The sequence below is a fragment of the Sparus aurata genome, chromosome 12 (genome assembly GCF_900880675.1).
Source record: "Sparus aurata chromosome 12, fSpaAur1.1, whole genome shotgun sequence".
Classification (NCBI taxonomy): Eukaryota; Metazoa; Chordata; class Actinopteri; order Spariformes; family Sparidae; genus Sparus; species Sparus aurata.
Window position 1 is genome coordinate 1,827,768 of NC_044198.1, and position 12,732 is coordinate 1,840,499.

Below are 12,732 nucleotides of genomic sequence, written 5' to 3' on the forward strand. Positions count from 1 at the left end.
CTCGCATAATCACACACTGCTCCCGCATACTAAGCGCACAGCAAATCTATGCAGTTGGAAATGTACGAAGATGCAATGGAAGGACACTGCTTTGCAAGAGCAAAAGATTGAGAAGTTGTGTTCCCAATACTTGAAGAATGAGAAGATGTTCAAGGAAGTGACCGTGTCAAGAGGTGAGGAGGACCTCATCAGCTGATGCTAGGAATACCGGTGAGATTACTCTTTTTATTCATAAGTGATCTGTGATCACTTGGATGCTCATTTTCCAGAGGATGAATTAAAGGAGTGGTCTGCATCTGACATCAAAGCATTGAGCTCAGACATCAGTTTTGAGTATGGATCAACAGATATTGCAGCACTGGCAAAGACGTATGAGGCCATTCTCCACCACCCACATTCTATGGAGGCCATTCACAATGCTGAATTCAAGAACATAGTGAAGCAAAAACTTAAAGTGAAACTCTTGCCAAAATGCAACCTAGGCTTTTTTTGTGAATGTATATGAGTCAAACACAGAGTGTACACAGAGTTTTCTAAAAAGATTGTTTTTGGATAACTCATGTAAACATGGAGGTGAGTTAAGGTGGACCGCTCCTAAAGCTTAGTTTCATATAAATGCACAGATAATTTGTTGTTTTGTCGTTACTACCGAATAACAATATTGACTTTGAAGTTGAAAAAGGATCCTCATATAAGAAACAGTACTGAAATAAAAAGCCAAAAAAGCCACGTGAGAAGTCACGTGAGATATCGCGAGGATAGTTGTTGCCGGAAGACAGTAGTGGTCCAAACTACTCTCCTCTCCTCAAAGTTACAATGCATTCTGACAACGATACTTCTCGGCTGCCATTTCACTTTAAACAAGGGTCAATCAGCACATTCTCAGATATGTTGGCTGCAGCACTTAGATGTAAGGAGCTAAAGGAGATCTCATTGCTTGTGAATATTTGTGCTACATTTTAAACATCCAGTGCAGATTGTGAAAGAGGCTTTAGTTTAATGAATCATATCAAAACAGCATCCAGAAATCGTCTCGAAGTGGCATTTGGACTAGCTGATGCGCATAAAGTCAAAGCAAGAAACAGACCATCAACATGGACAAAGTCCACAACCACTGGAGAAGTGAGAAGGACAGACGGGAAAAATTAGGTGAAATTTAAGTCACAGAAACAGATTTTGCTAAACAAAGAACAGCACTGTCAAATCAAGATTTGATAACATGAGTCAACAGGTTTTACACCAGCTTGAGGACATGCTGTCATTCAAGCATAAGGGGTGTGTTGAACTGAGCAGGGATGCATTATATTACTAATGATTTCAACCCAAAATCAACCTGAGCTTTTTGAGCTTTTTTGTTGCCAAATGCAAATCCAAAGAAATAAGCATTTCATTTCAATAAACATTGACAGACAACTCTGTGGCCTAAAATAAAAGTCCATATATAATCTTTCTGTAGGACAGCGTGGAGTCCTCCTAAATATCAACAGAGATTCACAGTAATAATTTCACATGTGACAAAACTTCCTATTGCTCCAAATATGATCACTCAGAAACGTTTTTGCATGTGAGGATTTATTTCCCATATTGAGAAGTGAGTTATATACAAGCCCTGATCACCTACCTTTTCCCCAGAGGATGAACGCTTTAGGTTTCAGTGATGCATGACCTTTCTGTTAACACCAGCCTCAGAACATACTGTGCATATTTAGAACCAATAATGGATAAGACTATGAATAACTAAATCATCAACACGTCCCTTGTTCTGTTCGACATTTTCATATAGTGGCTGTAATGAACACTGCATCATTAAATAATTTCCCAGTCTGGGATCATTAAAGTAATTCTATCTATCTATTAGGGATGCACATGGTTAACCGCTTAACCGTTAACCGATAACAGAAACTTTGACCGATTAATACTATCGGTTAAATTTTTTTTTAGCTACTTGTCAATCAACTCATGGGAGCGTGTCGACTGATGCCACACGTGCAACACGTGCCTTGCCTTTACGTGCTTTCCGCCACAGCCCACTTCACAGCAAAAATGAAGCGAGCAAAAAGGAGTTCTGTGTGGGACAATTTTGACCGAAAAGGAGATGAGGTTATTTGCAAATTTTGCGGTACAGCACTGAAATATTCAAGCAGTACCAGTACAATGCAGTACCACTTGCTTTGAATGGGTCACAGACACTCAATAGAGCATTTAAATCTTATCGGTTAAGTAAGGGATAATGTATAGAACGGCGGTCATTATCGGGAAAATAAGTCCCGACAGGACGAACCGGACTTATTTTCGCCGCTCGCAGATCACCTGTTGCCCAGTTGCGCTAATGCGTAGGGATACAGAGGCTCTACGGCTGAGAAAATGTAGTGCCAAAAGAAAGGGCGGTCTGACGGCGATGTAAAGTGGTGTGAATTTTTTTCTATACAATGTACAGTTGAACTGTAAATTTTTTTAAGTGAGCCTTGTTTTAGGTGCTTAAAATTCGCTTTACATCTGGGCACCGTTCACTGCAGTACAAAGCTGAGAGTCTGGGCTGGAGCGGATCTCTACTTCTCCAAACTGAGGCTGCACTTATCGGTGATTACGGTAGGGAAGAGATCGACTATAGACATGTACCTTATATGACCCCACTTCAAAAAACACAAACTATCCCTTTAAGAATGAGACAACCAGTGTTGTGCCTGAACGCGTTCAGTGAACAATTGTTCATGAACATGTTCATATTTTGGGCGAACGTGATCTGAACGTACGTATTTCTGCCTGATGAACGTTATTATGAACGCATTCATTCTGGCGTTTGTGAACGCCGCTCTCTCACAGTTTAACTTTGTTCAAGAGAGTGCCAGATTTCCACAGAGCATTCCAGGCGAATACCCGGCTAAAACAGACCGTAAACAGGCCTTAATATGTTGCAGAGAAAACACCCAATCTGGCAACACCAGCCACCACAGAGTCGCATCGGCACATGCATCATCAAAATGCGAAGCATGTAGACAAAAACAAATGAAGACAGCAGCACTACCTCTGACTCTGCCTCCACCATTAATACGGCATCTTCGTTGATTTCTTAAAACAATTTTATGAAAAGGTCAGTTTGAAAAATCTGACCTTTTTGTGTAAACTTTGCCTGTCGGGTTTCAAGAAGCAACTCCATACAACGTCAACAGCAAGCCTGAAACGGCACATTAAACTACAGCAACCGGCTAGCCTTTCAAGGTATGTGTGAGTAAATAAAAAATCAAAAGACACTGCAACAGCGAGTCAAAACAGATCCTCTACCACCCAAATCCAGTGTTGGGGGGACTTAAACTACATGTAGTTGAACTACATAACTTAACTTCAATTTGCTGTAACTTGCTGGTAGTTAAAATACATTCATATTTTGTGCCGCGTCTAGTGTTTCAACTATTTTTGGGGTCATTTTTTGTAGTTTAACTATTCAATTTACAAAAGTACAATTTTGGCCAATAACATGAAATACTTTTTTATTTAAAAAAAAAGAGCTATGTAATATCAATTTTTTTTTTTTTTTTAATGACAAGGAGGATGAGGTGGACACCTTTGTGAAGTCACCAGATGAGTTCCCACAAAATGCTTTCAAATCTCTACCAAAAATGCAGTGTTGGGGAGACTTAAACTACATGTAGTTGAACTACATAGCTTAACTATAATTTGCTGTAACTCGCTTGTTGAACTGCATTCATATTTTGTGCTGCGTCAAGTAATTAAACTACTTATTGGGTCATTTTTTGTAGTTTAACTACTCAATTAACAAACTACAATTTTGGCCAATAATATTAAAAAAAAAGTCCTATATAATATATTTCAAGATATATAATATATATATATTTTTTTCTTTGAAAAAAGGCATGAATCATTTTGTGACGTGCTAAGCCAACACTACCTCTGATTGGCTTGCCCTGGCAGCACTAAAATGATTCACAGAGTGGGTGGGTCTTTGATGGGTGCACAACAAGACTGGCAGAAGTTCAGCAGTCGTTGGGCAGGGTTTCATGTACACATCACTCTCTTCCTCTTTAGTGATTATTTGCCCTGACCTGCTGATCTGTGAACCTTTTGCAGGAAGAGCTGTGTTAATCTGATGATCTTATAACATACAACACAACCACAACAAAGCCACAGCTGTCCCCCACAGATGTGATCCATCAGTGTTACCTTGGCCAAACTAAGCGGGTCGTGTCGGAGTCTCTGTTTGTTCTTCTGCATTTTCCCAGGCATCATCTTCCCCGTTCGGAAGTCGAAACATCCCAAATCCACTGTGTTTCCAAGGTAACGGGACAACTGAGGCTTACTCCTGAACTTCTTCCCTGAAGGACTGAAGGAAAGAGGCATAGCAGTCAGACAGATAAAGGTAGTGCGATTAAAGATGTTATCATCTTAATTTTGGATGTCCAAAACCCATAATGTACAGGTTTTTAACTGTTAGAAATGTAAATTTCTTCATGGATTTTGAGACTAGTCTAATCTACAGTGGAAATATTCTGACTTTGAGACAGAAGTAGATAGGGCTTTTTAGGCCTCAAGGATACACACAATTCTCTTTTTTATGATAAACACTATGTAAACAGACCTTCATTAAGAGCTCCACTGGGTATCTTTTAAAATTTGACCCTGATACAGACCCGTAGGATCAGCCTAGGAAACCTCTAGTTCTGAACAGAAGACATGATGGTTAGTTCAACATTTCTTGAATAACGCTAAGGTAAGGTTTGCATATGGTCTGCCCGCCGTCATAGCTAAATTAAATATAAGGCTATAGCCTGAAGCCAGTTAAAGCTTGGGGCGACTGTAGCTCAGGACAGAGCGAGTCGCCTAGTAATCAGAAGGTCGCTGGTTCAAATCCTTGCTGCACGTCAAAATGTCCCTGAGCAAGATCCTGAACCCCAAATTGTTTCGATGAGCAGTTGGCACCTTGCATGGCAGCCTCTGCCATGTGTGTGTGTGTGTGTGAGAGAGAGAGAGAGAGAGAGAGAGAGAGAGAGAGAGAGAGAGAGAGAGAGAGAGAGAGAGAGAGAGAGAGAGAGAATAGGTGAATCTGACAAGTGTTGTAAAGCAGTTTTGAGTGGTCATTTTACAGGAAAAAAAAGTTTTAGAAATACAAAATCTCACACTTATATAATCACACTTGCTGGACAACAAACAGAGACACGAGGACGCATGTTCAAACCGCATCTATACAGTCATGGTATCACATCTGAAACTAGCAGCAACTGTCAAACACTTCCTCTTTCAATGCTCTATACTAAAACATGCACACATTTGTAATTCAGGACTTTGTGAAGAACTACATTAACATAAAATGATACAGTACATTCTCTTGCCCCTAATCTAACCAAAGGCTGAATTCTAACCTGCTTCTGAAGCCATGACCAAAACAACTAAGCTTAGGCCTTAAATAGCCATTTGAAGGGATGAGGAATAGACAAATCACTTTCTGAAATTCTTCTATTTCAAATAAAGTGTAATTGGTTCCCAGAAAATATCAGCAGTGACTGAAATGTAGCTCGGCTAAAAATGAAATGTCTGTAATTTAGTTCCTGATAAACAACATGAGTTTGTAAAGATGGCCACAGCTGGGTGTTGCTACTCTTCCAGTAAGTCGACCTGCTGACTGATGTCTTTACTGGAACTGATGAGTCACATTACACAGCAGACTGAAAGTAAAGGCAAGTGCCAGCTCTGAACTGCTGATCTCCTTCATGTTACACGTTCAGGATGTGACAGGGCTCAGATGTTTCTGACTCTGGGCTGTTAATCTGATTGAGCCGTGCCTCCTCTGCTGATCAACAGGAAGTGAACGCAGCCCTTGAAAGCAGTCAACAACTTTGCAGTGTCACAGCCTCACCTCAGACCTGCACTAGGAGTGACATCATTGATCTAATGATCTAATGCAGCACTAGTTAGCGAACAGTCAGGAAAATTAATGTATTCTAAGTTTCATTAAACAAATGTATTGTGGAGGAAACAAGCAAAAATGTGATAAAAAACACTAACACTGCAACTTACTCATTACTGATTTTTTTATTATCATTACTTTCATAAAGGAGTACTCCAGTAATTAAGCTCTGCACTCCCACAGTGTTTTGGGGACTTGTGAGAGATCGAAAAAAATGTCCCAATCGTAGCATTACAAGCAGAGGAGATCCTAACTTTAAGTCTGTAGCAGGAGTACATTGTTTTGTTTTTAATGTAAGTGCGAAGTATGATTGCTTGTAATGTTACAATATTCATGTATTTATATCTTGTTAAAAAAAATACAATTTCGATATAGGTTGGGCAAAATTTTGGAACACTAACACCTGACAGTTTACCTGCACCACAAAGTACATCCTCCAAAATGCAAGACAATACAGTTGAATCAACACCTTTCAAAAGGTTTCAACACAAAACTAGACAATTAAAAGCATTATAAAAGAATGGATTAGACTGCATTTGTTGAAGAACATGGCAACTCAGTAAACATAATAAAGTATGCTTGTATATTCAAAAAGAATAAAAAGAAACATACAATAAAACACTTCAGCTAAAAGTGATAATACTACAATTTGCCTGCATTTACAGGAACTATTCGATGTATTTGCATTTGTACCTGAGTTTCATGGTTTAATGGTTTAATGGCTGATAAAACAGTTGTATCTGTGGGTAAAATATGAGTGACATGCAATTTTAGCTGCGACACATGGGGGACATACACTAAGTCCCAACACACTAAGTAGCATTAACATGACATGCTAGATGGTTTATTACACAGGACCATCTAAAAGTTGTCCTTGGAATCAGTTTGAAAAAGGGCAGCAATTTTCATAAAAACTTGGCGTGTGATTGGATGAATCATCTATTACCATCTATCACAGGCTATCTTCAACCAACAAGATCAACAGTAAAAGAGTGCTACCACCAGAAGAACCAGTTGGTAAATTAAACTTGTACTGAAGTGAGTCAAGAAAATAGAGAAAACCTGTTTTCTAGAAAAGCCTCTTGTACTGTTCTTTGCTCTTCTTCAATAAAATAATAAATAGTTATGATATAATTAATACTTTAGTAGCAGCTACGCTAACCTGTAGAATAGCCACCACTGTTGTTTTCATTTAAACAGTTGCTTCTCATACTGGTTGTCAAACCTAAACCTAGCCGGTAGCTGCCAGCAGTTCCTCATAAGACAATGATTGGTCCAAACCAACGTGATTTGGCCAGAAGCATATAGCTTAATAGCATACATCTAACAAGGAAAATCTGGATACAACATCAGAAGCAGAGCTCAGTTCATTCCTATGCAAGCTGCTCAGTGAAGCATGAAGCCCAAAAGAAAAGACTTCCTGAATGTCAAATTACCCAGACCTTCCGTATTGTGGAGCCCATAGAGCGGGCGCACTAGAGACTCCCACCAGCGGTGGAGAGGTTAACCTCTGGTTTAGCCCTCCACTTGATACTTGATTAGAAATAAAGCAATTTTGATGGTGTAGCTCTTCTAGACTTTCCGGATGTTATGGGACTTGTTGGCTCAAATTCTGAAACTGAAATGACTAATTTTGTGGGGGTGTTGTGACAGTAATTAAAAAAAATAATAATACATAACTACTATTTACAGCCACTTACTTCACAATAAAAGCTCAGGGTAAAAGGTATGTTGGTGTGAGTGTGTATCAAGTGACACCATATAAAATGGAATGCAAGGCCTGGCACTGTTCCTGGAGGCATGATGGGCTTGTCAGGATGGATTTATGAGATTATTTTATCTCGCAAATAAAGGTAACCAACATGATAGGAATGGCATGTCATCGATATATGCTGGTGCATGGGTATCCAAGAACACACAGTCTAGGGGTGGCATATGGCAATGGATCTGCATCAGAAAAACCATTCAGAGGACCAGATATGACTTTCAAACAGTAGTCGTTCAAAATCCAGGACGAAGAGGTACCATTTAGGTGGGCCTGTGGGATATAGGTTCTACCGAAGACGAACCAAAGCAAAAAAGGGATATATAGATCAGCCTTAATAGTGATTTTCCTCTTTATTCTAGCATCTCTTTCGAGAAATAAGGTGGCAGTGTGCTCCAACTGCATTTCTTAATTAAATGCTGCAATAAACTCTCCAATAATATTATAACACAACTGTTGCAACAATGTCAAACCTTGACTTGTGGTACTGCAATTGTCTAAAAATCTGCACTTAAGTCCAGGGCCAAAGGGTTAGAAGGCCCTCCTGTGACTCAGGGCCCGGGCGGCTGACCTAGTGTCCTATAGTGTCAGTTTTGTTTTAGAGATGCTGGAGGGCGAAGATCTCAGACAGTCGCATCTGAGTTAACTTCATGGCAAAATTCCCACCTTAAAAGGGCGGTGTTTGAGAGACTACTGACCGTCAATTAAAGAGCATGAAGGCAGCGATGAGCAAGACCCATGCACGCATTTCATTACAAGTGACATGAAGTCTCTCTGTTTGAGTATTTTTTCCAATTAATGTCAATAGTGTGAATGTAATATTGTAATAATATTAAGATTTATTCTAAATTAGCTGGAAACTTATATTCGTCATTGTTGTGTTGCATTGGGTGTGACAGCTTTCGATTTAGATGGCTAAGGCACATCCTGGCACACTTTGATTTCAGTGGCTGACATTATCAGCCACTTTTTGACTTAAGTTACACATTTTTTGGCCAATTAAAAAATGTAGAGATCTTTCCTCATGACCTTACGACTTATTATCCCAGCTACGGCCCTGAATTAAGGGCAGCGTCAGTAAACAGCTTGTTGACAAGTAGAGACCGTGTGTTAACTTCTACAGGAATATGGATCTAAAGGTATGGAACATTACAGGGTCGTTAGTAAACATGATAACATCTGGACTGGACAGACACCGTGTTGATCTGCACAGGGACACTGTCAGCACCAGCACAGAGACATGACACTGTGTGCGCTACATTGTAACTCCTCACAGTAACTGACACACTCTCACTGCAGACTCGTGTTCAGACCTGACGATGACAGTCAGAGTCAAGAGCTGTTCCCACACATGCACTGATCGAACACCGGTTTACTGTGGGACCGGACTGACCAGTGACTGATCGATGAGTGTGACGGAGTACCTGTAGTAGTAGACGTCGCTTTTTCCAGCGCTCAGTCCGGACTTCCTGATCACTTCTTCCTTCTTCCAGCCGGGCGGCAGAGCGGGACAGTCCGTCCTCTTCCTCTCCATCATCACACACTTATCGGTCCCGCGATTAAGCTGCGATCGAGTCGATCGATCCCTCGGTAAACACCGATGAGGACCGTCCTAACAACAGTGTGGTAGTAAAACCAGCGGAGCAGCAGCCCGAACGGACTGACGTCACGGACGTTACGTTAACGGCGGCTCTTCCTTCCTCCCTCCCTCCCTCCGCCCGACTGTTTATGCTGGATATTTCGGGTTAAATAAGAATTTAAAAAGTGTCCCGATTAAGACTGTGAGGTGGGATGACCCGGGTTGACCCTTCTAATCTGGATTAAATTCAATTTCCCTCTGGAGAGGACTAACGGCTCATCTGGTCCAACTGAACTGGACCAACGGTAAACTGTGACGTCTGCAGTACATCTCTCTCTCTCTCTCTCTCTCTCTCTCTCTCTCATACACACACACACACACACACACGCGCGCGCGCGCGCGCGCAGAGAGGGAGAGACAGAGAGAGAGAGAGAGAGAGAGAGAGAGAGAGATCGTCTATTATGGAGGAGTAACCACTCAGTTAGTTTAAAAGAAACCCACCCTTTTACGGAACCAAGAGTAGGCCTGTTCGACGCAGCATTATGAAAACAGGCTATAACAAATATCTTCCAAACAGAGACCTAAATGAATACCTCTCATTTGAGAGCTGTCTGATTTAAATCTGCCAAAAATTAGGCAAGCACAATATTTAAAATGTAACAAGTAAAAATAAAAAGATGAATTAAATAAAGCAGAAATTGCCAGTCATTTAATTCGTGACACAAACATTACAAAAATTAATATTGAAACAACAACATGTTATATTAATTTGCATGAAAACAATGTACATAGGCTAATGTATTAATGGAACATAAAGTAGCCTACTTAATAAAATAATCTTGACTTTTCAGCTCAGCAAACCAGGTAGTTTGGTACCAACATCACATGTAGGGTTGCCTCTCATGGTGAGACTGCTCGGATAGGAGGCACCCTTGGAATTGATGTTTGCATTTCTGTGCCTGGACTTTGAGGCAGAGTGATCACTCTGCTTTTTTGCCTTGTCTCTCTATGCCAACACTGACGTCACAGCTCTGGGTTAAAGGGGCCTGCAGCAGCAAAGAGCACTGACAGCAAACCCTGAACTTTGTAATCGGCTTTTACACAACATTTAAATCTGCTCCCCAATATATAGACATAAATAAATATAAATACAAGTAGAATGGCCTTCACTAGAGTGCATACCTCTCCCAAAGTCCTCTTCAATTCAAAAGCCTTGTCTAATATCAAAATATAGCCAACTTAAATGTGCTCAGTTTGGATTTTTATTTTGGTCCAATTAAATTGTACTCACCAATAGATACCAGTCGTCCTAAATACACCTGATTTTTGTTATCAAAATCCCTGAGAAATTGATGAAAATGACTAGAAACACAATGTTATAGTGAGAGTGAGAAAAAGTTAATGGATCTGGTCCTTTATCTGGATCTTTGCTAAAAGTTAATGGGGTGTATTCTGGGCCAAAATCCATCCTCCATCCACATTATGTGGAAATCTGTTCAATAGTTTAGTTTTGTGTAATCCTCCAACCAACAAACAGAAAGGTGTAAACATACCCGTCTTAGCTATGCTACAACAGGCAACCAAGCAATGTAATAAAGGCTTGGGCAGTAAGAAATCCCCTAGTGTGTTCAAGTGGATGCAGGAGAAAGGCTACTGTTTTTTTCCAAAACATCTGCTCGACTGAAGAAGCTGTTAATCTGAAGAGGCATGGAGATTGTCAAAAAGGGTCCTTCAGATATGTTCTGAGAGGGAAAAGACACAGATAACAAGGTTTGGTTGGACAGGGGATTAGACAAAAGATATGGGAGTGCATGAACACTTGTGATTCCCATGTTGAAATTAGAAAAAAAGATATAGATGTAGATACAGATATAAATGTAAATAGCCTGTTGAACTGCATGAATGCTGATGGGTTAGAATGGGCTGAACAGGTGACATCAACCCAAACAGTAATTGCTCTATACACACACACTGACAAGCATAGACAAGCACAGTTAGTAATCATCAGAACCTGCTTTATAACTCTTGTTCACCAAGTCAAGAACAGCTAGTCAAGGGGAAAATATCACATTCATGTGGGTCATAGCACATTCAGGTATCCTTTGCAACAAAAAAAGAGACCAAGTGGCAAAAAAACAATCATGAAAAGCAAATGTTGAAACGTATGTTAGACTTCAAAATCAGAGGGCAGAAGCATAGTGTGGAGGAAAATAAATCAACAGTAGCAACAATAGAAGGATAATGGACAAATGGATGACCTCTTAACTAAAATAACATAAAAGTGGTAAAAAGCAAGGGAATTAACAGGAAAGAACCAAGGTGACTGAGAATCGGATCCCGCTACCATAACAGTACAATTTTCATTAAGTGAAAACTTCATACAGTTCATTGAGATGCATAAGCCATAAGCCATGAACAGGCCTCCATCTCCATGACTTTCTAAGTAAAAGGTCATAATCTGAAGTAGATCCCAGTGATTTGTGAGGGGGCTGATGAATCTTTGGACATGTGTTCTTCTCTTGCACTCAGTCCAAAGGCTTCTGGTCTGATTTACATACCTGTCACTCAAGATTAATGATATCTCGACTTTTGACTTCTCATGTATCCTCTTTAAATGGATACTTTAGATTAATCTGCATCTGATTTGGTTAATATGATTGTTCAGAATCAGAATTTCTTTATTTGTCCAGCAAACGCGGAAATTTCTTTGCCAGAGCAGCCAAAAGACAGTAATATTACAATAAACAATAATAATAGTAAAAAGTAAACAATATGATAAAAAGGTAAAAAATAGAATAGACTCATATATACATAAACATAATGTTGTACAATATGAACATGTAATTACAGTGTGGCAGTGTGTTGTTATTTACAAATGATGGGTAAATATCATATCCACTGTAGTAAGTTTTGTAAATTACTTCAAGTGGTTTTTCTCCTCACTGAAAAAAGATTAGCAAAATTGCAAGACAGATGTATAGTGACATATCTAGCCTGTTCTATGTTTTGATTCTTGCCAGTTTGCCTTAGCCTTGTGATTCTGAAATAATACCATCTTTTTCTTCCTTTTGAATTCTATTTTCTATCTATCATTTTCCTTTCATTTACACCTAAATTTGTACTGGACTGTATTGGTGTTTCTTTACCTACGAGTCTTCTCTATGTTTTTCTTGTCAATAAAATAAATCGTTTCTCTCCACTGATGCAAACGTCTGGCTGTTGCCTGATGTTACAGCTGATTGGTTAAAGGGATATTCCGGTGTAAGTTTAATCCATGGTCTAACACACCGTGAAACTGTGTTAGACTCCCTCTCGAGAGATAAAGTTTGCTGACCGCTAGCTAACGTAGTTTTAGCATCCTCAGAAACGACCGCACGACAACAAGACATTGCAGTAAATGGGTCCAAATATAAAACCGCCATCAAAAAGCCACAAATAATGCTCAGAACAGGACCAAACTTCAGCAAC

The 12,732-nt window shown here is 39.8% G+C and overlaps 1 protein-coding gene across 3 annotated transcripts in view; it reads right to left on the reverse strand.

The window, feature by feature from the left end:
• The window catches only part of mbd2 (methyl-CpG binding domain protein 2), a 62,103-nt gene extending 52,501 nt beyond the window's left edge, over window positions 1-9,602 (reverse strand). For all 3 annotated transcript variants that reach the window (XR_003986254.1, XR_003986255.1, XM_030436432.1), the window contains exons 1-2: window positions 9,110-9,602; window positions 4,180-4,339 (exon numbers count right to left, since the gene is read on the reverse strand). Coding sequence is in view for 1 of the 3 variants with exons in the window: in XM_030436432.1 (XP_030292292.1) it covers window positions 4,180-4,339; window positions 9,110-9,222 (273 nt within the window). In the remaining 2 variants the exon portion in view is untranslated. The remainder of the gene's footprint in view (window positions 1-4,179; window positions 4,340-9,109) is intronic.
• Between the last annotated feature and the right edge of the window lie 3,130 nt (window positions 9,603-12,732).